This window comes from Corticium candelabrum, chromosome 16, assembly GCF_963422355.1.
Source record: "Corticium candelabrum chromosome 16, ooCorCand1.1, whole genome shotgun sequence".
Classification (NCBI taxonomy): Eukaryota; Metazoa; Porifera; class Homoscleromorpha; order Homosclerophorida; family Plakinidae; genus Corticium; species Corticium candelabrum.
In genome coordinates, this window is record NC_085100.1 from 629,183 (window position 1) to 652,993 (window position 23,811).

Sequence of the window (23,811 nt, forward strand, 5' to 3'; positions counted from 1 at the left end):
AGTTAATTAGTGTATATCAGTTTTTATTTATTTGTAATATTTATTTATTGATATTTATTTTTTATAATTATTTATTAGTATCTTTTATTTACAATTTTATTAGTATTTTGTATTAATTTTTATTTATTACTATGTATTTTTGATATGTTTATCAATATATATATTAATATTTATTTATTTATAATTATTTATTAAGTTAATATTTATTTATTTATTTATAATTACTTTTTAATATTTATATTTAACATTTGTTTGTTAATATTTTTAATATTTATTAATTAATATCTGTTTATTTATATTTACTTATAATTATTATTAATATTTATTTATTTATAATTATTTATTAATTCTTATTAATTTGTTTATTTATAATTATTTATTAAGTTAATATTTATTTATTTACTTATTTATAATTACTTTTTAATATTTATTTTTAACATTTGTTTGGTAATATTTTTAATATTTATTTATTAATATTTATTTATTTATAATTATTATTGATATTTATTTTAATATTTATTTATTAATATTTATTTATTTATTTATAATTATTTATTAATACTTATTTACTTATAATTATTAATATTTTTTTATTTACTATAATTACTTATTAGTATTTATTATTGACATCTGTTTGTTAATATTTATTTATTAATATCTATTTATTTATAATTATTATTGATATTTATTTTTAATATTTATTTATTAATATTTATTTATTTATAATTATTTATTAATACTTATTTACTTATAATTACTTATTAATTTATTTATTTATAATTATTTATTAAGTTAATATTTATTTATTTATAACTAATTTTTAATATTTAATTTTAACATTTGTTTGTTAATATTTTTAATATTTATTTATTAATATCTATTTATTTATATTTACTTATAATTATTATTAATATTTATTTATTTATAATTATTTATTAATACTTATTAATTTGTTTATTTATAATTATTTATTAAGTTAATATTTATTTATTTACTTATAATTATTATTAATATTTATTTATTTATAATTATTTATTAATAATATTTATTTATTTATAATTATTTATTAATATTTATTTATTTATTTATAAGTATTTATTAATATTTATTTATTTATTTATAATTATTTATTAATACCTATTTACTTATAATTATTACTATTTATTTATTTCTTATAATTACTTATTAATATTTATTTTTAACATCTGTTTGTTAATATTTATTTATTAATATCTATTTATTTATAATTGTTATTGATATTTATTTAATATTTATTTATTAATATTTATTTTTATATTAATTTATTCACTTGGTTATACGTTTGTTAGCCTACCATTTAATGGGTCATTAGTCTTCCCACGATGAGTAACCATTTTTCTGTTCATAATTTCTGTTAGGCTTTTTCGACCGGTTGTCATAAAATGGTTTGTAGAGAATGAAAAGCAGCAGGTAGAGTACGTTGTTAGTGCTTTACAGGGAGACAAGGACACTGGGGTATGTTGAGTGGAGAGAAGGATGTTGGTATGATGTGTTTGTGTGACTGTTGATTGGTGGTTGTAGTTTAAGGCGACGTCGCAGTATCATCGTTATTCTCCCAGTGTTGTTGATGTTTTTTGTTCGCTGACTGAGGTAGGATGAAGGTTGAAATGTGTTTACATTTTTATGTAGACATGCATATGCACATGCACACACACACACACACACACGTGCACACACACACACACACACGTGCACACACACACACACACACGTGCACACACACACACACACACACACACACACACACACACACACACACACACACACACACTGACACATGTATGAAATGGACACACACATACGTGGACAGACAGACAGACGTGCATGGATGGACATACACATGCGCATGAGTGGACACACACACACACACACACACACACACACACACACACACACACACACACACACACACACACACACACACACACACACACACACACACACACACATCCTACAGACATGCATGCAGTCATTCTTCCTGTATGATGCAGATGTATAAAATCCTCAAGAATCTCAACTGTCCTGACCCTGAACTACAAGATCTATACATGGCTCAGTTTGCTGCAGTACGATGCAACCATTCTTTACCTCGAATAGAAATGTGCAACGTAACATTATTTGTTGAAATTGTTAGATAATTTCAGCTGTTCTGACTCACTACATGGACATTCTTAAAGACTTTTTTCCAGTCATATGTCAACAACCTCAAAAGGTGCATGTATAACATGTGGCATGCTTGTTTGTCTGTTTATGTGTTTGTCGGTTGTTTGTTTGTCTGAGTGTTTGTTTTTGTGAGTATCTTTTTCTTTTTGTTGTTGCTTTGTTTCACTATGTTTGTTTATTTGTTTGTCTGTCTTTTGGTCTGTTTGTTTGTCTCTGTCTGTTTGTCCATTCGTTTGTTTGTCTGCGGCAGTGCCTGTGTGTCTTTTTGTTTGTCCAGTTGTCTGTGTCTCTGTCTGTCCATTTGTCTGTCTGTCTGTCTGTCTGTGTGTATGTATGTATGTATGTATGTATGTCCATTTCTTTGCCTGTCTGTCTGTCTGTCTGTCTGTCTGTCTGTTTGCCTGTTTGTCTTCTGTATGTCTGTCTGTCTGTCTGTCTGTTTCTGTCTGTCTGTTTGTGTCTCTGTTTGTGTTTGTATGTCTGTCTGTTGGTCTGCCTGTCTCTGTCTGTGTTTGTATGTCTGTCTGTGTATCTGTCTGTCTGTGTCTCAGTCTGTCTGTGTCTCTGTCTGTTTGTCTGTATGTATGTATGTATGTATGTATGTCCATTTGTTTGTCTGTCTGTTTGTCTTTTTGTGTGTTTGTTGTCTGTCTTTCATTTGTTTGTCTGTGTTTATGTCTGTCTGTCTCTGTTTTTCTTTGTCTGTTTGTCTGTCTGTCTGTCTGTCTGTCTGTCTGTCAATACATATTTTCAAAGAACAACACTACTACATTCTAGTCTGGCCCAAACGGCCGACGCCATAATTTAACTACGTGCGAATGAAGAATGTCCCAGTCTTGCCAACTTTCTGCTAATTACACTAGCATTACACCTTTGCAAAGCTACCGACATGCATTTACGCCACAATAACTTAAATTCATCTGTCTGTGTTTATGTCTGTCTGTCTGTCTGTCTGTCTGTCTGTGTTTCTGTCTGTCTGTCTGTCTGTCTGTCTGTCTCTCTGTCTGTCTGTCTGTCTGTCTGTCTGTGTTTCTGTCTGTCTTATAATATTTTGTTTCTGTCTGTCTGTTTGTCTGTCTGTTTGTCTGTCTGTCTGTTTGTCTGTCTGTCTATCTGTCTGTCTGTCTGTCTGTTTGTCTCTTTGTAACCATGGTATATCTACTTACCATGTTATTCTTTGTCACCTTACAGGGTGCTGTATTGCTGAACAATGTTGTTGAGATTAGAGAATTACTAAAGAAACTATACATCAACATGGGTGGCGAACTGGTCAGTACATCATCACCATATCTCTTCAAACCGTATCCAATCAGATGTGTTTTGTCAAGCTGGGAGATCGAGCGGTGGCAATCTTGCACTCACTGCAGAACGAACGACTGGCCGGTGATCTCGACCACTTCTGTGCCGTGTTTGCCAAATGGTACGTATCACTCATCTCATGCATGATGAGTGCGTGGAGTTGTCATACTGACCACAGCGGGACAGACAGATGAACAGACAAGTGGACAGACAAACAGACAGACGGACGGATGGACAAACAGACAGACAGATGGACGGACAGACAGACGGACAGACAAACAGACAGACAGACAGTCAGACAGATGGACGGATGGACAAACAGACAGATGGACAGACAGACAGACAATCAGACAGACGGACGGATGGACAAACAGACAGACAGACAGATGGACAGACAGACAGACGGACAGTCAGAAAGGCAGACAGACAGACAAACAAACAGATGGACAGTCAGACAGATGGAGGGACAGACAGACAGACAGACAGACACACACACACACACACACACACACACACACACACACACACACACACACACGGACAGACAACAATCAACTGACTTGTTATGTCTTTGTTTATGTCAGTGCATTTGTTTACTTTTACTTGCTGTTTCATTTGTGTATCAATTTGTGTTGGTTTTGTGTTTCTTTGTTTATTTGTCATTCATATGTTTGTTGTCCACATTTGTCTAATTGTTTGCTTATTTGTGTATCAATTATGTTGGTTTTGTGTCTGTTTACTTATTTGTCATTTGTATGTCTATGTGTCTGTCCACATTTGTGTTGGTTTTGTGTCTGTTTATTTATTTGTCATTTGTATGTGTATGTGTTTGTCCACATGTGTGTAGTTGCTTGCTTATTTGTTTATCTATTTGTTTGTTGTGTATTTACTTGTTTGTGCTTTGTGTTTGTTGTTGTGTTACCATCTCTGAGTTTTGTTGTCGTGTTGCTAGTCTTGATGATAGTCTGGATGTCAGTGTGAGGACAATGAGGGACAAGCTGTTGAAGTAAGTTTATGGAAAGTCGGCTATGTGCAGACGTGTAGCTAGTTTGTTGTGTTGTGTAGGCTAAAGGGTGTTGGTAATACTGCCACTGATGCAGAAACAAATGATGTGATTGAAGCTGTTATGCAGACACTCAGTGAATGGTGTGTGTGCGCGCGCGTGTTTGTGTTTGTTTGCATGTGTGTTTGTTTGTTTGTGTGCATGTGTTTGTTTGTTATTGTGTATTTGTGTTTGTTTGTTTGTGTTTGTGTGTGTTGTTTGGTTTTGTTGTTTTATTTGTCTGTGTTGGTTTGTGTTTGTCTGTGTTTGTGTTTGTGGTGTATTGTGTGTTTATTTGTTTGTTTGTTTGTTTGTGTGTTTGTGTTTGTTTGATGTTTGTTTGTTTGTGTTTGTTTGTGTGTTTGTTTGTTTGTTTGTGTGTTTGTGTTTGTTTGTTTGTTTGTGTTTGTGTATTTGTTTGTTTGTGTATTTGTTTGTTTGTGTATTTGTTTGTTTGCATATTTTTTGTTTGCTTGTGTGTTTGTTTGTGTGTTTGTTTGTGTGTTTGTTTGTGTATTTGTTTGTGTATTTGTTTGTTTGTTTGTTTGTGTGTTTGCTTTTGTGTTTGTTTGTTTGTGTTTGTTTGTGTATTTGTTTGTTTGTATGTTGTTTGTGTTTGTTTGTTTGTTTGTGTGTTTGTTTGTGTGTATTTGTTTGTTTTGTGTATTTGTTTGTTTGTGTATTGTTTGTGTGAGTTTGTTTGTGTTTGTTTGTTTGTTTGTTTGTGTGTTTCTTTGTTTGTTTGTTCATGTTTGTATGTTTTTGTTTATTTATTAGGCTTCAAGAAGTACAAGCAATCTGTGAAGCCACAGCACTCAAGAGGCTGCTGAAAGAGCTATGGCAGCTGCTGTTGAACAAACTCGAGAAAGTCATTGTCCTCCCTCCCTTGCCAGAAAACCTAGTAAGTATCACATTCATTCACTCGACTTCTCCATCACCTACAAACATATTCAGGACTTGATGAAAATGGCAACCCTAGATCTCACCGAAAAACAGTCACATGTCCTTGAAAACTCACTAGAAGTCTTCAAAGTTGGTCAACTACAACTACCTTGTTCTGATTGAGATTTTTGACAAACCCTTTGTTTAGAATTTCTTTCATGGTCACCAAGGCGACGGTCTGCGAATGGCTTTCTTTCAGAAGAGTCAGGAGCTCGGACGTTTGCATTCGGCTCTTGATTTATATCGTTGCAGTTCGGACGTACTCATCGCAACGTTCATCAAGAACGAGAAGTCTCAAGGTGAGTGAACATTTTATGAAGGTTGACAGCACGGCAGTTACAGATCAATGATACTCGCGGATTTTGAACAGCCAACAGGCTGATTGAAAGACTGTTTTTGGTTGTTTTATTTGCATTTTTCTGTCTGGTCTGCTAGCTTGCTTGTCTGCCTGTCTGTCCGTCTGTCTGTCTGTCTGTCAAATCTTCATATATTTTTATACATGTGAAACTAAAGTAACAGCTAATGAACAATAAATGTCACAACTACAACAATAGATTACACAAATACATAACAAGTAGAATTAAAAAGTTTTTCTATGGAGCCTACAAACCAAAATTTAGTTTACTGAATTGAAAGTAGAACAAATTCTAGACTCTGGCCAGCTTGCTGTCCATATGTTACTCTGATCATCTTTCTAGCCAACACCGAGGCATTGCAACGCTGAAGTTGTACTGACAAGCGTCTTCTCCAATGTGTCTTAAAATCTGAGGAATTGTTTCTTCCTTCTTCATGTTTATAGTTTGGAAAGTATATTGAGGAATGTCGATGCTTCTTCTCTTCACCCACCAAAGTGCTCGAAAACTAGTGGAATAAGGGTAGGAGTGTACCCTCCAGGCAACTGCTCTTTTAGAATATTTGCTATGTTTGATGTCTTCTCTTCTTCTTGCTGCAGCTCCATCCATAGTTGCTGCACTTTGGAGAATGTCCTGGCTCCAGGGGTGAGCAAGGGCCACATCAAGCTCAACATTTTCATTACATGTTGAGTCAAACACAACAATGTCTGCTCTATTGTCTGTCTGTCCGTCTGTCTGTTTTGTCCGTCTGTCTGTTTTGTCCGTCTGTCTGTTTTGTCCGTCTGTCTGTTTTGTCCGTCTGTCTGTTTTGTCCGTCCGTCTGTCTGTCTGTCTGTCTGTCTGTCTGTCTGTCTGTCTGTCTGTCTGTCTGTCTGTCAATACATATATTTTCAAAGAACAACACTACTACATTCTAGTCTGGCCCAAACGGCCGACGCCATAATTTAACTACTGTACGTGCGAATGAAGAATGTCCCAGTCTTGCCAACTTTCTGCTAATTACGCTAGCATTACACATTTGCAAAGCTACCGACATGCATTTACGCCACAATAACTTAAATTCATGACTGTTCTTTCTTCCGTCTTCGTCTATAGACTGGAGTGACAGGCGGTGTAGGAATTGAGCTGCCTCTGAGCCCCAACGTCCAAAGTGTTCGAACACTAATGGGATGCATTTGGAGGGTAGGCCCCAGACGTCCCTTTCTTTAGCGTATTTTTCTGATTTCTTGACCTCACGGGTAGCTGCGGCCGCGCCGTCTTCCTGAGCTGCTCGAGAGATCACATGTAGTGCCCATGGGTGGGCCGCCGAGATGTCCAGCTCAATGTCACAACCCTGTTGAGCGTCAAAGACAACGATGTTGGGGCGGTCGTCGCTATTAACGTAAAGATTCCTTGGTTCCCGCTGATGGGACATCTTCAAATGCTGTAGACAGTCGCTCCAAACACTAGACAATGTCTCGTGAGTCCATATTGGCCCACCGCCAGTCTTACATGTCTGTCTGTCTGTCTGTCTGTCTGTCAATACATATATTTTCAAACATTGAACTATTATACACCATCTAAGCAAAGCAACTACCCAAGCCAATAGGGCTTGGTTCTACCTATGACTATGTCTGTCTGTTCATCCGTCCATCTGTCTGTCTGTCTGTCTGTACGTCCATCCGTTAGTCTCAATCCGTCTGTCCGTCCGTCTGTCTCAATGCGTCTGTCTGTCTGTCTGTCTGTGTGTCTGTCTGTCTGTGTATTTCTTGTTTAGTATGATGGCTGATATTCTCTTTGTTAGATCGTCTAGCCCACACTGAATCGGTGGGAAGTCTGGTTTTACAGATTTCCTTGTTCTTGCCAGGAAATGGAGAAAACAGACTTACTGTGAAATGTAAATTTTGAACCTCAATGCTCTCTCTTTGTTTTGAATGTTTGATCGTGTCTCTTCTAGTGATTTCTGCTGCAAATCTAAAATGGCCAGTGAAAGGTGGGGTAACTATATGGCTTGTTTAGGTTTTTTGTTTGTTTGTTTATGTGTGTGTTTGTTAGTCTGCTTGTCAGCGACTCAGTCTGATTGCATGTGTGTATGTCTGTATGTTTGCTTACTCTTCTGTCTCTTTTCTTGTCTGTCTGTTCGTATTGTGTTTGTCTGTCTGTCTGTCTGTCTGTCTGTCTGTCTGTCTTATTTCACTATTGAACACAAAAAGCAAAATTTTACAAGAACACTATAGATAAAAACTGCTAAGCTAAATGTCCATCTACTGAGACATACAAATCGAATACTACTAAAACTCTAATGAATGATGTTCTGAATGTCTCTTTCATTGTTGTCCAATTCTTTATTTCCCTTTGTAATTCTTCTGAGTTTTTTCATTATTACATTGGAATTGGACCTATGAAGGCTTGTTGATAGTCTCTTTCTTCATTGTCCTCTAAACTGTGCTTCACTTGATCCACTTTCTACATCTCTCAATCTCTTGGCCAGCTAGTCTGTCTGTCTGTCTGTTTGTCTGTTTGTCTGTCTGTTGTCTGTTTGTCTGTCTGTTGTCTGTTTGTCCGTCTGTCTGTCTGTCTGTCTGTCTGTCTGTCTGTCTGTCTGTCTGTCTGTCTGTCCATTTAGCTGTCTGTCTGTCTGTCTGTCTGTCTGTCCGTCCATCCTTCTGTCTGTCCGTCTGTCTGTCTGTATGTATGTATGTCTGTTTGTCTGTTTGTCTGTTTGTTTGTCTATCAGTTGTCATTTGCTGACTCTTCATAATTACAGGAGTGTTTCGACCCAAGGTTGAAGTCAATGTTCTAGGCCCCTACTTGAGTGCACAAAAACGTCGACACTCGACTAACAGCAAAAGTGGCACACTATCTCCAAAATTCAACGAAACATTTCACTTGTAATACTCCATCTCATCTCATCCATACACCTACTAACAAACATGTTGTCCTAGCCACCTCGGCGGTATGGCTGAACCGGAAGACTACGAGCTCCACATGATTGTAAAGGATTACTGTTTTGCTCGAAACGATCGCGTTGTGGGCTTGGCGGTCTTTCCAATTCGTGAAGTTATCGAGCTGGGATCTCGCTTTCTTCGCCTTCCTTTAGGTCGTGGCATTTTCATATCGGAAATGGGACGTGCAATCTTGGGTGTTTTATACGGCCGATCGCAAGACGAGGTGGTGAGAGAATTTGTACTCATAAAATCGATGAGACGAGAGAATGAACTCGAGGTGTGATTGTGGATGGAATGTGAGGGTTTCTTTAGCAGTTGAGGGACTCGGTTTGTATATGATTCGATGGTTATATGATAAGATGAGACACGAAGAGACGCATATGGCTTAGTATCGTAGTATGAACAGTATTGAAGTAACTTATACCTGTGACGTCATTGTTACTATGACGACAGGGTGGACACTCGTAAAGCATTAGAGTTGTGGATTTAGTCAGTTGGGTGAGTAGTCATTCATCAGCTATGGCCCAATACAATAATAAACAGTTTGGTACGAGGCTAAGTTTTGTGTTGGAATTATTGCTTGTTGATTGTTGGACTTACTAATACTAGTGACTTACTATTAGACAAGATTGTGACTATACAATGTAGTTTATGCTCAACATGTCAAGAGTCATAGATGACCAACTGTATGTGTGTCATTCTTCCGTTGTCCTAATGCTTGCCAGGCGATCTTTCATACTCAGACTGTGTATTCTTCAAAAGAAAAGTCTAGTTGTATTGGATGTATCACTTGCCTGCGTTCGTAGTGCGTCATTCGTTTTTCCATGTTTGCTAGTTGTGACTGAATCTGCAGCAATGTTTGCCCTTGTTGCTGCACACAGTGCTTCAAGCTGATCAATGCTTGTACGACGTCATCGGGTTGTGCGACCGTTTGCATAGATTTGGGGTTTTCTTGAGCAATAGGCTGTACATGCAGACGAGATGGATGTGAAGTTGTCTCACATTCGTCTTGTACAGAGATCGTCACTGAACTTGTATTCAAAACTGTTGGTTGATCTCTGGTTTGAGGATTTGATTTTCGCAGCATTTTGTTCATGAGACTTTTCTTGAATCGAGTCTTTCTGCGTATCTCTCTTTGTAGTGAAGTGTCTGTGCCAGACTCGAAGTTCTCACTCCATGCTCTGAGCCGATCTTGGTTGTAATTTGAATTTTTTTTGTTTGGCTTGTCAGACATTGAAGGAGCTGGTTGGATGCTCTGAGATTGACCACCAGATGAAAAAACCTTCTACAAGTATTAATAACATGAGATGTGGATATAACAAAGAGAATAAGCCTATACCTCCATTTTTGAAAGACGTTCATTGATGGTCTGTAGATCTTCTTTGGTTGCTGATTGATGTAACGTTTTCTTTTGTTCGGCTGCTATGAGAATTTCTGTTTGTATTTCAAGGGCATCTTTTTCTTCTGTTTTGTGTTGTAAAGTGCTTGCCAGCGGAAGAAGGCGGAAACTTGGTTTTTTCTACAACAAAATGTAACATGTTTGTGTTAATGCTTACAGTGTGTAGGTGCATATGGTTGTTGTTGTTGTTGTTGTGGTGGTGGTGGTGGTGGTGGTGTGTGTGTGTGTGTGTGTGAGAGAGAGAGAGAGAGAGTGTGTGCGTGTGCATGTGTGTGTGTGTGTGTGCGTGTGTGTGTGTGTGTGTGTGTGTGTGTGTGTGTGTGTGTGTGTGTGTGTGTGTGTGTGTGTATTTCTTGCTTCACAAGGCATTGAAAGTGTGTCCTTGTTTCTATCAGCAAGCCAATCTACTAGATCAATGAAGATATGGAGGAGATTGATTGGCACTGGGAAACGCTGAGCCTTCTGTATGTCCACAATTGTGGCACCCAAAGAAAACTTCCACTCATAATCAGCATTTTCCTAAGACACAAGAGGTCATGCAAAAGTGCCGTGCAAACTTTCAAACGACTGGATGGAGGCAACAGACTAGAGTCACAATTGTACAAATTGCTGACCAACCTGAAGTTCATCAAACATGTTTGTAACTATTGCAATTAACATGTTGAAGAGAATGATTGTAGCCTGCATCATCCAGAGACCAAACACCAGTTTTCCAACTATTTGTTCAGGCTTTGTGCAGTTGGTGAAGTGATCGAGTTCTGTCAAACCAAACAGAGACCAGAATAGACTCTCTGCTGATGAATAGAAACTGCACAAAGAGAAGAGTCTCAAATTGTGATATGGGAATAAACACTTCATCTACCTGTCAAATGCTTCAGCTGGACAGTCTGTCAAACTATTGTTTGTAGATGAATCATGTTTTGCGTGTGATATATCATGGTCAAACTTTGTTGCTCCATAAATATCAGACAAGGCCTTTGCGAATGCCAGCAAGTAGATAAGGATAATTACTAGGAATGACATGAGGCACTGTTGGATTTTGCCATATGATCTCTGTATTGGACCAAGGAATGGATGAATTCTGAGATACTGTAGCAGTCGTGTGCAAGACACGGTTGTTGCTAGTGCCAGCATGTAGCTGTGTACTCGAATGATTTTTTTGTCATCAATGTAGATGGCAGTAATTCTTACAACATAAGAAGCAAGAAAGAGAACTATGCCAATAATATTTCTCTTGTGGCCGAGCCGTCTGAAATAGAATCGAAATTCTTCTCTGCTCAGGGTTAGCAACTCATTGTATAGAAGAGCAAGCACGTAGACCAACACGACATACTGCAAGGGTGTCAAGTGGTGTGATTCATTGTCAAATGATGTGAACAGTATTATGACGAAAAATATGAAATATGCAATGGCTTCAGCGAAATACCAAACTGCTGGTGATGTTTGTGGCCGAAGAATGTTCCATGACACACGATGGCCACAGAGTTTGACACTGAAAACAATGAGTGGCCAAGCAATGAGGATGACAAATGGGCGAGCAATAGCTTGCAAGAGAAAGACAATCATAGCTTGAAACAGTTTTGTGCACCCTGTCTCACATCCCTTCCACACACAAGTGAGCTCATCTTGAACTGCTTCACTGGCAATAAACTAAATCAAATCAAAATTGGTAAACACACTGCGACTCTGATGATGCCGCCGATGTGTTGAGTTACCTTCTTGTGGCTATTCAAAATTGCCATTTCCACAACGTGTCCATTCAGAGCAAGTCTCTGCAGCTTCAACGAGTGCAACCCTTCGATCATTTCAACTGCTGTGTCTTCTAGTTTTGTAGACATCTCTATGTAGTTGTCTTTGGATTTTGGTTGTACTTGTGCCATCTGCTTATAGAAAGAAGTTAGTGTGAGTACGTATTCGAGAGGCTTGGGTGATGCCTTGATGACGTCAGGTTCACTTAGTAGTTGCAAATCACGAGAGAAGCAACTCTTTAGCCCAGAGTTTCCAACATCAGCTGAAGCTTTGATTAATTGTGAAATATTGTTGACATGCTTGGACGTAACAGCAACGTAGAGAGGCGTTGCACCATCAGCATTTGGCTTCGTGATATCCAATCCAGCATTGAGCAGTACAGAGATGACAGAACTGTTATCTTCAGCTGCACAAGCATAGTGGAGTGGTGTACTTCCCTCTTGATCTCTGTAGGTATGGTCAACTCCCTTGTCAATTGCAAGCGTGAGAAGTCGCTCTTTCTGTAGGATTGCTGCTACGTGGCATAGATTCTGATCAGCAGTACTAGTAGTGTGGATGTTGGCTCCATGAGCTACCAGCATGTTTACTTTTTCTACTGCTTCTTCATCAGCAACACTGCTTGCAACAAGAAGCACTGCTGGTAAACCTGCATACTCGTCTCTCTCAGCAGTCGATGCTCCAAGCTGTAGCAGTGCCTGTAGAGCAGTTGTATACACATCGTTTTTATCTAAAAGTTAATTGCACAATTATGAATATACCTGTAGAGTGGCTTTGCTGCCATGTCTGCACACAAAGAGCAGAAGATCATCTTTGATTGCATTAAAAATTTTGGATTGTTCATTGGCTAGAGTGTGAATAAGATCTGCATCTGATGGCCGATGCATCTTCACCATGCAGTGAATTGCTGTAACGTCAGATCCGTTTGTTGACAACAAATCAACACTAGAACGGCAAAGACTGACAAGCATGTCAACATCTAGACACTCAGTTGCCATCTACATGAAGCAAATTAAACAATAACAAATATACACAGATTGATTGCACGTTTTGACTATCATTGTCATTACCAGATCATGAACTGCAGCCTCAGACAACTCACTGAAGTTACATTTTGCAAAGAGTGGAGAAAGGATTTGTGAAGGCATGTTGTTTGCAGCAGCAAGATGAATGACACTTTGGCATGTTTGGTCTTGTACATTGACAGAAGCTCCTTTGTTCAAAAGCTTATACATTGCTAGACAATCAAGAGTGGAATAATTGTGGCTATTGGACAACGACTTGCAGGCATGGGCAATGCTTGAACCAAACAATCAGTTATGTCCATCTATTAGTAATTTACTGTAGTCATATGTTGTTCCCTTTTGGTGGTGTGACTACTAAAAAGTAGGTAAATATCTAAAGTGTGATTTTGATAGTGAGCATTTGTGTTGTTACAGTGGTCAATCACGTGATCAATTTTAATCAAACCAAACGTTTTACATCTTGATTAGCAGTTTTGTGATTAACCCTAGGCGTAGCGAGGGTTAAAGTAGTCGTCTCCCCAGAAGTAGCGACCGACTGGACGACTCGACGGAAACGACCATGTAAACAACTTTGGAATGTACAGGCGTGCGTTCACTGGTACAGTGTACAGCGCTCGTGTAATCTCGACATATGGTTTTTGGAGCTTGTCCGCCAGTCTAGGCGGAGTCACGCAGGACGTTCCAATTATACTTTGGAGTGTACCTTCAAGGTCATAGCGAACGGAAGAGAGTAGCCTGGCAAAGCGCCCAAGTGATTTTAATACGGTTTGATGATATAAGACTGCCTGTCCTTTCTCAGCCATCTGTATAAACAAGTTTTGGGATGCTTGTGTCTAGTGACGTGCACCTTGTGTTAATTAATTTGTGCATGCTTGCAAGTACAGTAGGTGCTTGCCAGTACATGTGCAACAACTGTTTGGTTTTGTTACCTGAGGCGTTGCGATTGGAGTACATACACCTGTGCCTCTAGACTCGTACCCAGTCCTCCTCGCGCGCTCCACGTGTTTTAGCACGTGCTTTTGTTCCACTACCCAGGAGAATCAATCCGTTGGGTGTTCTACGAACACACACATACGTAATTTTCCTGCTTTGCAGTGTGTTTGGAATCACATTTCTAATTCTACAACCAAAGTACACGGAACTGGAAAGGGGTCAATTTCTTGTCACCTAGGTTTCAGCACGTTAGGGTTCATTTCATTACTTACAGTAACTTGTTCCATTTGTATGATCTGAGTAGGTCTGCACGGAATGATGTTCAGTCATTGTGCAATAAACTTTAGTAAAATTTTAATTTAAGTAAGTCTAACAATGCAGATCGACTGACCTAGTTGAGCAAGACATTGTCGTTAGTTTGGTATTGCTAAAAATTTTAGGTGCAATCATCAACTGGAGCAAGTAATTAATTAATTAAATATAAAAGGTGCTATACTAACTCTATGGGTGACTTCAGCCCTAGCAATATGTACTTTGAGTACCAAGCTGGATTTGCTACATACTCTGGAAAAGTGATTGCATAAATGCATCTTCTGCCAAGATTATAAAAACAAAAACTCTACATGGAGAGGCAGGTTTTGGAATCCTACTAGATGTACTTAGTTCTCTTTAGAAGTAAGTCTCTTACACTGAACAGTGACGTCTGTTGTCGTTGCATTCACTTTTGCACGTCGACATGACAGCAGAAGATGAAGCGGTGTCTTTCCTTGTTTGTTTTGACAGTTGGGATTTGCTCCTTTCGTCAGCAGCTGCTCTAGTCTTGCTGGTAGGGTGGCGACCTCGCCACGAAGAAGCTCACCAATTAGTTCGTCATCAATCTAAATGAGAAAGAAGAGCACAAGTCAGGAAACAAAAGAAACACTGTCTACGTATAGGCCGGGTAGTGAAAGGAATGCGACCTTCTGCGCTGTCATTGCACACTTGGAACTGAAATGCCTGCTGCGCCTCGAGTGCAATATGCTCTGTCTAAGTCCAATAATTCTTTAGTGTATCCTGTACATTTGTATCTAATAGGCTGTTAGTTACTTATGCAAATAACTCCAGTTCCGTTATCTATCTCAGATTCTGCGCGAGGATGCATGCTGTCTAGAATCTCACATTATGCTGCACTACTGGCATTCTAGAGCTACTACGTACTAGCAGCATAATAACTCCATGGTAAATTAATAATTATCATTAAGAATTACGCTATGAACTAGATAAAAACATAATAGTTGACTATAGGGTCACCAAAGCTAGCCTGAAATCAAAGCGGTGAGGTAATTGTGCACTCTATTTAGAGTGCTACATTCAGAGTACTACAAAGTCTTTAGTAGCATGCAGAAATGCAATGGAAGTCAATCTAGATGTGTGTTTTTACACTTCATTAGGTCCTAATTTTGACATATCCTAACTAAACATCAATTTCTAGCCATACAATAACCTAGTAGTCTATGTTATCATCTCATTGGCAATTTGCTCATCCACTTTCACTTCAAATATCGTAAAGTCACAAATAAAAGCCGCACTCGAATATAAGCCGCACTCAATTATGCAAGCCGCGCCTTCGAGTAGCTCAGTATGCAAGTGCAGCACGTGTTGGCCGCACTCACCGCGTGGAGATCGAATGTTGAGAGCAAAAGTCAAGAGGTCTACTGTACTAAACTCTTGATTGACTTTTATTTGTGACTTTACAGTAGATATGTGGTTTGACAATTCAGGGAATGACGAGCTCGTGGGGAGAGAGACTGGGATGTCGAGTCTACGTTCAGCTCTCTTTTGGGTCTCTTGTTCTGCTAAAATTATGGTAAATCTATATATGATTGTTAGAAGCTTGTATCATATAAATTTTGCTACCTCCCCTATCTGGGATTTACACTTGGGTATCTAGAGATTAAAGGAGAATAGGAATTCAGGGAGGCAGTTATAGTATACATACATACATACATACATACATACATACATACATACATACATACATATATACATGTGTGTGTGTGTGTGTGTGTGTGTGTGTGTGTGTGTGTGTGTGTGTGTGTGTGTGTGTGTGTGTGTATATATATATATATATATATATATATATATATATATATATTACACACATGTTTAGATGTATCTACACAGGGTTATATGCACACTCTATGAAAGTGTTTCCACTGACAGTGTCTCATAATGCAATGTCAGTCTTGTTCCCAGATTCTCGTGACCTCATTCATGTCCAGTTCCTGTATGTCACTTGCAAGCCCTCCAGAGAATGGTATCATCCCACCAGTTCCTGTCACTCAATGGCTCTAAGTCTTCGAAGGCTTGCTAGTGACATATGGAACCAAACATGAGCGAGTCTGGAAAGAAGGCTAATGCTGCAATGTGGTGTATAATATTAAATTTATGTAACATCAGGGGTGTAGAAGCAAATTATGACCAATCTGGCCTAGCGTGTGCTAAAGGATGGGCCAATGTAGCACACGTTATTAGGTAGGCATACGAAGTACTGGTGTGAATAAATATATATTAATTGGCTATATCCTTAAAACGGAAGTTGGTGCCATTGAATGTCTGATACTCGTCCAGCCATGGCCTGGCCAGACTGGTTAGACTAGATGCTACGTCCATGTGTATCAGTGGTGATGTAGCTAGTCACTGGTCTTTCTTTCCAACAGAAACAGCTTGGCAATACTTCTTTTGTAAATTCGTATTTCAAACAAAAATGGTTTAGCTATCACAACACCTCTGCATTCTGTAATACCGTTAGTGCATGCTAACTCCATTTTTATCATGTGATGTGCACTACTGTTAGGGATGTGTCATACTATAACCGATTCCTGAAGCCTGAAACTTGACTAGATTGATAGAAATTGTCTTCAGAAATAGGTAACTGTCTATAAATCAGTCAAACGTAATTCAATCTGGCTGCCACATCTGTATAACTCCATCTATTATGCTGTACTACTTTGTTCTCTAGAGTAATCTACTTGCTACTTATACACTCGTGATATATATGATGTTGCCTCATCTCTCTCGAGTTGCCTTGACAACAGGCTGCATGATTAGACTGTATGTTCTTCGATCAAAGCCTGCAATGACGTTGCTGGTTTGGCATATCTTCTCTCTGTGTGTCTTTCTTGATTTTCCAAGTTAGCCAACCGTGCCTCGATCTGGAGCAATGTGCTCTCTTGTCGTTGCACAGACCGTTGCAAGGAGATCAATGCTTGTGTGAGAGCATTAGATTCTGCTACTGCAGTGGCATCTCTTGATTGTTGAGCAATGGGCTGCAGTGGAGATCGTTGCACTGCAGCTGGGGACTTTGCATTGGTGTAGGTAGTGGTGTTAGTGTCAGATTCGGTCTTTTGTATTGATTCAGCAATGGGCTGCAGTGGAGATGGTTGCAATGGAACTGGGGACTTTGGATTGTTGTGGGTAGTGGTGGTGGTGGTAGATTCAGTCTTTTCCAATATTTTGTGTATGAGAGTTTTCCTGAACTGATCTCTTCTGTTTGGTACTCTTGTTGCTATGTCTTCGATCCATTCACTGCTGTTAGCCAGTGTGTTGAGACGCTGTCTATATGAGCCCCAACTGTCTCGTCTCAGCTCATCAAGTGTAGACATGGTAGATTCTGATTTGGATTGGATGTTGAGAGATGTGCAGACTGATGACAATGATGTCTAAAGATGTTTGCCAAATTGCAATCGAATATGAATGTTAAAGAGATTACAAGCTACTATGTGTTGTAAGTATTTAGTTGTTTCTTTTGTACCGTTTCAGCATTCACACCTGCCAGTGTCTGTCTGTCTGTCTGTCTGTCTGTCAGTGGCAGTGCTGTGCCTTAATGAATATAGTTTCTCACATGTACGTATGTATGCCCATCTCTCTCTCTCTCTCTCTCTCTTGTGTGTGTGTGTGTGTGTGTGTGTGTGTGTGTGTGTGTGTGTGCGCGCGCGCACGCACGTATGTGTGTGTGCGTGCATGTGTGTGTGTGTGTGTGTGTGTGTGTGTGTGTGTGTGTGTGTGTGTGTGTGTGTGTCTGAATGTTTATGTGTTTGCCTGTCTGTACTGTTGTTTTTGTGTCCACCGTTCACTGCAGATTACCTCTATATGAATGAGGCGTTTATTGATATCTACCACATCTCCTTTAGTTGCTGCCTTTTCATAAGTTTTCCTTTCTTCTGCTTTTCTGAAAACGTCTATTTGCAAGGTACCAACATTTCTTCTGCCAGACTTGGATCGTATTAAGTTAGATATTGATAGCAGAGCAAAACGTCTCTTCATCTGCAACAGCAATACGTGAATTGAAATCCACTCGAATAGCAGAATAGCACACATGGATATTACGAACAAAGTTATCTTTATTAAACAGCCATTCTAGAACATCAATGTGAATGTGAAGGAGATTGAACGGTATCGGATACCGCTGGCACTTTCGGACATCAATAACAGTTGCACCGAATGAAAATTTCCACTCAATATCAGCATTGTTCTATAATACACAAGCAAATGAGTATCGACATTACAGTTAAACCATTTGGTAGAATTAGATGGAGGGCGATGCCTCAACTTGACCAACCTGAACTTCGTCAAACTTATTGGTAACAAGAGCAATCAGCATGTTGAGAAGAATGATCAAGGCCTGTATAATCCATAACCCAAACAGTATTTTGCCAAATATCTCCTCGAGATGTGAGCAATTATCAAGAGCATCGTAGTCAATCAATCCAAACAAAGACAAAAACAGTGTTAGTAGTGACGATGGCAAACTGAAAACACAAAAACAATTTGCATGTAACTGAATGTTGACTGCTGTTATATATGACACGTACCTTCCAAATGCTTTAGAAGGACAGTTTTCTTTATATCTCTGTCTTTGAGTTTCATTGTACTTCAAGGTTGTTGCTCCATAAACAGTGACCATCCCGCTTGCAAATGCAAGTAAATAGAGAAAGAGAATGATAATGAAGAAAACCAAACTTTTCTGAACTTTTCTGAAAGATTTCTGTATCGGACCAATGAGTGGATGAACCCTAAGGTATCGGAGTAGTTGAGTGCAGGCCAGAATTAACGCCCCAGCCATAAGGTAACTGGACAGTCTGTAAATAGTACTTGTTGACTCTACAATATCCCACACAATAGCAAGTCTCACACCATAGAATAAAACAAACATGACGATGGTAAAACAGCTCCTCTTGTGACCCAATCGAGTAAAGTAGAAATAGAATCCTTCTCTGACTATTGTTACCACTTCATTATGGAGCAGAGCCAGTACATACACGAGAGTGATCCATGCCCAATCAGTCATCCCATCCTTTGAGAACTCTAACTCAGCTGTTTGTTCAAGCAACAAAATGACAAAGACCACATAAGCAAAAGCTTCGACTCGATATCGAGTGATTGGAGCAGCATGAGGCCTGATGATATCCCAGGACAGAGAGTGACCCCACACTCTAATATTGAAGATGATTAGAGGCCAAAGAACAGAGATGACAAATGGACGGGCAATAGTTTGCAATAGAAACACGATGAAAGCCATGAAAGGATTAATGTATTCCTGCCATACTTGAAGAAGCTCGTGCTGTACAGCATCGGTTGCAATAAACTGAAATCAAAATCATTTTAGGCTTACAGCAACAAACAGATCATGCACATCTACAACAATTGATCGCACCTTCTTTCGCCCGGTCAATATTGCCATTTCAACAACATCTGCATGTACTGCGAGTGCCTGAAGCTGTGATGATTCTTGCCCCTCGACCATATCAATTGCTGCCTCTTCCAGTTGTACAGACAATGCCATGAAGCTTGTCTTTAACCTGGGTTGTACTCTTGCCATACGCTCATAAAATGAACTCAAAATAAGAGCATATTCGACAGGCTTGTGTGAGGCCGCTATAACTTCTGGTTGAGCCAACATCTGTAAATCTTGAAACAGGCAATCCGTCAGTCTAGACCTTTCAAAATCAACCAAAACTTTTATTAGTGGTATGATGTTGTTGACATCTTTGGATCTGATGCTGAGATTTAGAGGTGTGAAACCATCTGAATTTGGCTCATGCACACCGAGTCCAGCTTCAATTAACAAAGAGATGACAGCACCATTTCCTGGAATAGAGCAAGCATAGTGGAGTGGAGTGCTTCCCTCTTTATCATGATATGTATGATCAACTCTTGCAGCAATGGCAAGCTCTACAAGATTGGCGTTACGCATGAGTGCTGCTATGTGGCACAGATTTTGACCATTGCTACTAGTGACGTGTATGTTGGCTCCATTAGCTAACAGTATTTTTACTTTCTCAACTGCTTCCTTATCAGCAGGACTGCTAGCAGCAAGTAGTACTGCTGGTAACTCAAAGACCGTATCTATGCTAGTAGTCGAGGCACCATGCTGCACCAATGCCTAAAGATTGAAAGTCTGATTATAGAAGCACACACTTACTAGGTCCTGTAGACGTACTTGCAATGTTTCTTTGTCTCCATGCATACATGTATACAAGAGGAGATCATCCTTGATTCTGTCGAATTCACTTGATCGTTCACTTGCCAAAGTTTGAATGAGAAGAGCATTGGTTGGTCGATGTTTCGTAATCATTCGATGAATTGCTGTAAGGTTAGTCTTTCCAAGTGACAGCAAATTAACATCAGACTGGCAGAGAGCAACAAGCATATCAACATTTAGACAATCAGTTGACATCTGCAAGCACAACAGACACAGGTAATGAACAAAGGGAGGAATACTCGAAGGTCACATGACCAAATAGTTTCCAAGTGTCAGAATGGTGGCCAACGAGGAAACTGTTTTGACTAAAAATCACTTGACACGTACCAAATCATGAACTGCAGTGACAGACAATTCATGAATGTTACACTTTTGGAAGAGAGGAAAGAGGATGTGGAATGGCATGTTTTCTAGTGCAGCAAGATGAACAACTGTTTGTCCTGTGTTGTCTTTCACATTGACAGATGCGCCTCCATTCAGTAAAACGTGCATTGCTAAACAATGAGATCAAGAAACTATTGAAATGAAAGTGATAGGTACACATGCACAAACACAAGAAGCCTGTGTGTGTGTGTGTGTGTGTGTGTGTGTGTGTGTGTGTGTGTGTGTGTGTGTGTGTGTGTGTGTGTGTGTGTGTGTGTGTGTGTGCATTTGGAGAATAGAAACATACAGGACCTTGCAGGGTTGCAAGTTCAAGTCACAGTGATGGCGAGTTACGGCATAATTTCCTTCGGCAAGAAACTTGCACACAATCGCCTCTCTCGACTCAGGAGTATAAATGAGTAACTGGTCTTGACTGGGGTGGCAAAGGCCTCCGACTAGCTGTGACAAAGTCCATCAGCCACTGGGATCCGGGTGGGACTTCGGGTGCCCACACCACAGTTGGCGTCGCAGTCAGTGCTCCTGTAAGCACCTGGCCAGGCTCCAGGAGATTGCTTAGCATGGCTATAGCTCTTGGATAGTGCACAGGAACCCAGCCATCTGGCTGGGGGCATGACTGGTTAATGGCAGCTCCCTACCCATTTGGCATTCTTGCCATTGTGTGTGTGTGTGTGTGTGTGTGTGTGTGTGTGTGTGTGTGTGTGTGTGTGTGTGTGTGTGTGTGTGTGTGTGTGTGTGTGTGTGTGTGTGTGTGTGTGTGTGTGTGTGTGTGTGTGTGTGTGTGTGTGTGTGTGTGTTATTATTGAATTTATTAGCACTGAAGCAAGAAATCAATAATTATGCCCAAGACTGCCCTAAAATGATTGAAACCTGTCTAAAGTAGCCTGAATTTGCAACGGAAATCACAAATTGTTTTATAGCTTCTAGTAAAGATAGCTAGAGACCCCAGTCTCTCAGATCCCACTGGAAAGCTTAATTAATTAAATGTCGAGTTGCGGGTATATTCAATTTCTACTTGCATTCTGCATACTTTCGTCATTCTGCCTACTTCCGAGATCTGTCCGCTCTTTGTCACAAAGCGATAAATACGCCTACACCTGTACTTGGTAGGCAACATTCCTCATCCGCCCGGCATCACGCGGCTGACGTAGATCAGCGTGAGAGTTCCAGTTGTACGGAATCCAAAGGTTGCGTTGCTTATCATGCATAGTGATCAAATTTGCAGCTATTGCTGCGTGAGAGACTGTTGCTGAGTTGCAGTATGTACACAGTGCACATTTAGCACTCTCAAAGTGCATGCATGCCGATGTTTAGTCTTACATTCGATTAGGGCATTGCTGACTTGCGCATTTTCAGCTGAGAGTAGGAGACGATGCAGTGGAGTCTTTCCAGTGGCATCTTGGCAATTGGGACCGTCTCCCCTCTGTAGCTGTCGCCTCAATCTGACGGGTAGGCTTACGAGCGGGCCGCTAGCGAGCTCCTTCAGTAGACCGTCATCAACCTGAAATACAGACGGTACACTAACAAACAGACAGTAAACACAGACAGCAAATTGTTGGACCGTGTCGGACATGACAAGTATATAGATACTTGTGGCTTTCTCCGTCTAAACTGGACTACAGAACACTAACTGTGTACGTGACGTAGCATGGTATGGGCACTTTGGACTGGCGATGGGTCACCCCGGTGTATATTTAGGCTTGATGTAATGAGATGAAGCATAATTGTCTAGTCTCTCTCCTCTCTCCGCCCTCGTCATTCCCCGGATTGTCATCCTCTCAATTTCAGCGGCTAGTTTATTTTAGTTAGCTACCGTATTATTTTGAAATTAATTATAGAGTTATTTGTTGGTGCTCCTTTCATTGTAACTATCAGTGTTTTGCATTAATTAATTATGTAAGTACATCTAGATCTTCTATCGCAGCTATCTAGATATATATTTAGTTGTGTAGAGAAATTTGTCTAGTAGCTGCTACAAGTTGACACAAATCTAAACGTACAGCACATGTGATTGTCTACAGACATGTCCTAAACTCTAATTAGTGGCAGACGTTGCCTAAACAGGAATAGTAAAGTTTTTGGGTAATCAAACTGTTTGTGTTCCTTCTACTGCTTCTTCTGGCAAATACTCTTTGAACACTAGCGGATAAAACAGTCAATCAACCTAGACGGTTCTCTTCTGATGCCGCCTAATTCGAATTAATTAAGTTAATGCAGGGAGGTAGATTTTTGTGTCATCTAGAGCTCTCTTGGCTCGTGTATAGATACTTGCTCGTCTAAGACAAGAAAACGCGCACTGAAACTACAGTAAACACTTCCCAGATAATGCTATTTACTATGAGTATCGCAGGTGTATGTATAGCTACTACCCTATACAGTACTAGATGACAGTCTGTCTACTAGAGACTATATATATTATGTACGCAGTAGTAATTACTGTAACTAAGTTAGTAGCTTCAAGGATGCTTACGTCGTTTCTGCTAGTTATAGTAGTGCAATTAGATTGACCGTAACTCTAGCTACGAACCTCTATTGTTGAAAGAGGAACAGCGCTCTAGCGCGCGGTCTACTAGGCGAAAACTATACGCAATAATTCTACTACCGCGCTAAACATCGTTTACGTAATTACGGAACGCACTGCGACAAGACTACAGCTAGACTATGTCTAGTATGTAGACCTAGGTCTGAATTTTTAGCTAGGAAAACGAACTTGCTGCAAGATATCGTAAATCTAGAGCCATTACGAAAAGGAAAGTTTGAGGGGCCGGGCGTGTTTACAGTACTAGGCGTTCTCATAGATATGTAGTAGCTAGACATGTAGGTAGACTTGCATTTCTCTCGCTAGACTAGAAAAAAATCAATTTTGATTTGGTGTGTTTGTTTCTGCACACACTGTGAAATGCACGCATTAATTAATTAACTTAAATTGCATGTACAGTACATTGTATAGGTTTACACAGACCCTTATAGCGCGCGCACAGGATAGAAGCTGCGCGCGCGCTAAGAGGTTATCACATCCCCGCACCCGGACATTGCTAT

At 39.6% G+C, this 23,811-nt stretch overlaps 4 protein-coding genes across 6 annotated transcripts in view; 1 reads left to right on the forward strand and 3 right to left on the reverse strand.

Moving 5' to 3' along the window:
* LOC134192689 (protein unc-13 homolog B-like) overlaps window positions 1-9,324 on the forward strand; it is a 27,290-nt gene extending 17,966 nt beyond the window's left edge. Inside the window, exons 31-45 of the mRNA XM_062661444.1 lie at window positions 1,398-1,494; window positions 1,561-1,629; window positions 2,031-2,105; window positions 2,174-2,251; window positions 3,394-3,471; window positions 3,531-3,622; window positions 4,454-4,507; window positions 4,567-4,647; window positions 5,321-5,444; window positions 5,498-5,575; window positions 5,634-5,784; window positions 7,622-7,714; window positions 7,775-7,810; window positions 8,585-8,708; window positions 8,763-9,324. Coding sequence (XP_062517428.1) covers window positions 1,398-1,494; window positions 1,561-1,629; window positions 2,031-2,105; window positions 2,174-2,251; window positions 3,394-3,471; window positions 3,531-3,622; window positions 4,454-4,507; window positions 4,567-4,647; window positions 5,321-5,444; window positions 5,498-5,575; window positions 5,634-5,784; window positions 7,622-7,714; window positions 7,775-7,810; window positions 8,585-8,708; window positions 8,763-9,048 — 1,516 coding nt within the window. The 3' untranslated portion in view covers window positions 9,049-9,324. The remainder of the gene's footprint in view (window positions 1-1,397; window positions 1,495-1,560; window positions 1,630-2,030; window positions 2,106-2,173; window positions 2,252-3,393; window positions 3,472-3,530; window positions 3,623-4,453; window positions 4,508-4,566; window positions 4,648-5,320; window positions 5,445-5,497; window positions 5,576-5,633; window positions 5,785-7,621; window positions 7,715-7,774; window positions 7,811-8,584; window positions 8,709-8,762) is intronic.
* Window positions 9,325-9,328: 4 nt separating this feature from the next.
* LOC134192690 (uncharacterized) lies at window positions 9,329-10,254 on the reverse strand. The gene is made up of 2 exons (XM_062661445.1): window positions 10,105-10,254; window positions 9,329-10,050 (listed from the first exon to the last, which is right to left on the reverse strand). Exons 1-2 carry the CDS (start codon window positions 10,108-10,110, stop codon window positions 9,505-9,507), a joined length of 552 nt encoding a protein of 183 aa, XP_062517429.1. The 5' UTR covers window positions 10,111-10,254; the 3' UTR covers window positions 9,329-9,504.
* Window positions 10,211-14,842, reverse strand: LOC134192400 (serine/threonine-protein phosphatase 6 regulatory ankyrin repeat subunit C-like). The gene is made up of 9 exons (XM_062661140.1): window positions 14,798-14,842; window positions 14,557-14,746; window positions 12,981-13,147; window positions 12,672-12,908; window positions 11,880-12,608; window positions 11,027-11,814; window positions 10,783-10,972; window positions 10,617-10,683; window positions 10,211-10,284 (listed from the first exon to the last, which is right to left on the reverse strand). The coding sequence occupies exons 1-9, from the start codon at window positions 14,840-14,842 to the stop codon at window positions 10,211-10,213; spliced, it is 2,487 nt and encodes an 828-aa protein (XP_062517124.1).
* A 1,884-nt stretch (window positions 14,843-16,726) lies between these two features.
* Window positions 16,727-22,441, reverse strand: LOC134192361 (transient receptor potential-gamma protein-like). 3 transcript variants are annotated; one of them, XM_062661096.1, is made up of 10 exons: window positions 22,334-22,441; window positions 22,093-22,273; window positions 20,719-20,885; window positions 20,350-20,586; window positions 19,564-20,292; window positions 18,722-19,494; window positions 18,469-18,658; window positions 18,241-18,381; window positions 17,994-18,173; window positions 16,727-17,569 (listed from the first exon to the last, which is right to left on the reverse strand). In XM_062661096.1, exons 1-10 carry the CDS (start codon window positions 22,343-22,345, stop codon window positions 16,955-16,957), a joined length of 3,225 nt encoding a protein of 1,074 aa, XP_062517080.1. In that variant the 5' UTR covers window positions 22,346-22,441; the 3' UTR covers window positions 16,727-16,954. The 3 variants fall into 3 exon arrangements, with proteins under 3 accessions (XP_062517080.1, XP_062517079.1, XP_062517082.1); XM_062661095.1 differs by having other exon boundaries at window positions 22,093-22,441; XM_062661098.1 differs by lacking the exons at window positions 20,719-20,885; window positions 22,334-22,441 and having other exon boundaries at window positions 22,093-22,153.
* Between the last annotated feature and the right edge of the window lie 1,370 nt (window positions 22,442-23,811).

Bases quoted from the DNA above. Each gene is read 5' to 3' on its own strand.
- LOC134192400 (XM_062661140.1), bottom strand. From the start codon at position 14,842: ATGACAGCGCAGAAGGTCGCATTCCTTTCACTACCCGGCCTATAC. The intron at 10,973-11,026 runs GTAGATGAAGTG...CTCTTTGTGCAG, and splicing joins CCAGCTGAAGCATTTGACAG to TTTCTATTCATCAGCAGAGA. The intron at 10,684-10,782 runs GTTGGTCAGCAA...CTTGTGTCTTAG, and splicing joins ACATGTTTGATGAACTTCAG to GAAAATGCTGATTATGAGTG.
- LOC134192361 (XM_062661095.1), bottom strand. From the start codon at position 22,345: ATGTCCGACACGGTCCAACAATTTGCTGTCTGTGTTTACTGTCTGTTT. The intron at 20,886-22,092 runs GTAAGACTAAAC...CTCATTGTTTAG, and splicing joins CAGCAATGCCCTAATCGAAT to CAATGCACGTTTTACTGAAT. The intron at 19,495-19,563 runs GTGCGATCAATT...TTTTGATTTCAG, and splicing joins TATTGACCGGGCGAAAGAAG to TTTATTGCAACCGATGCTGT.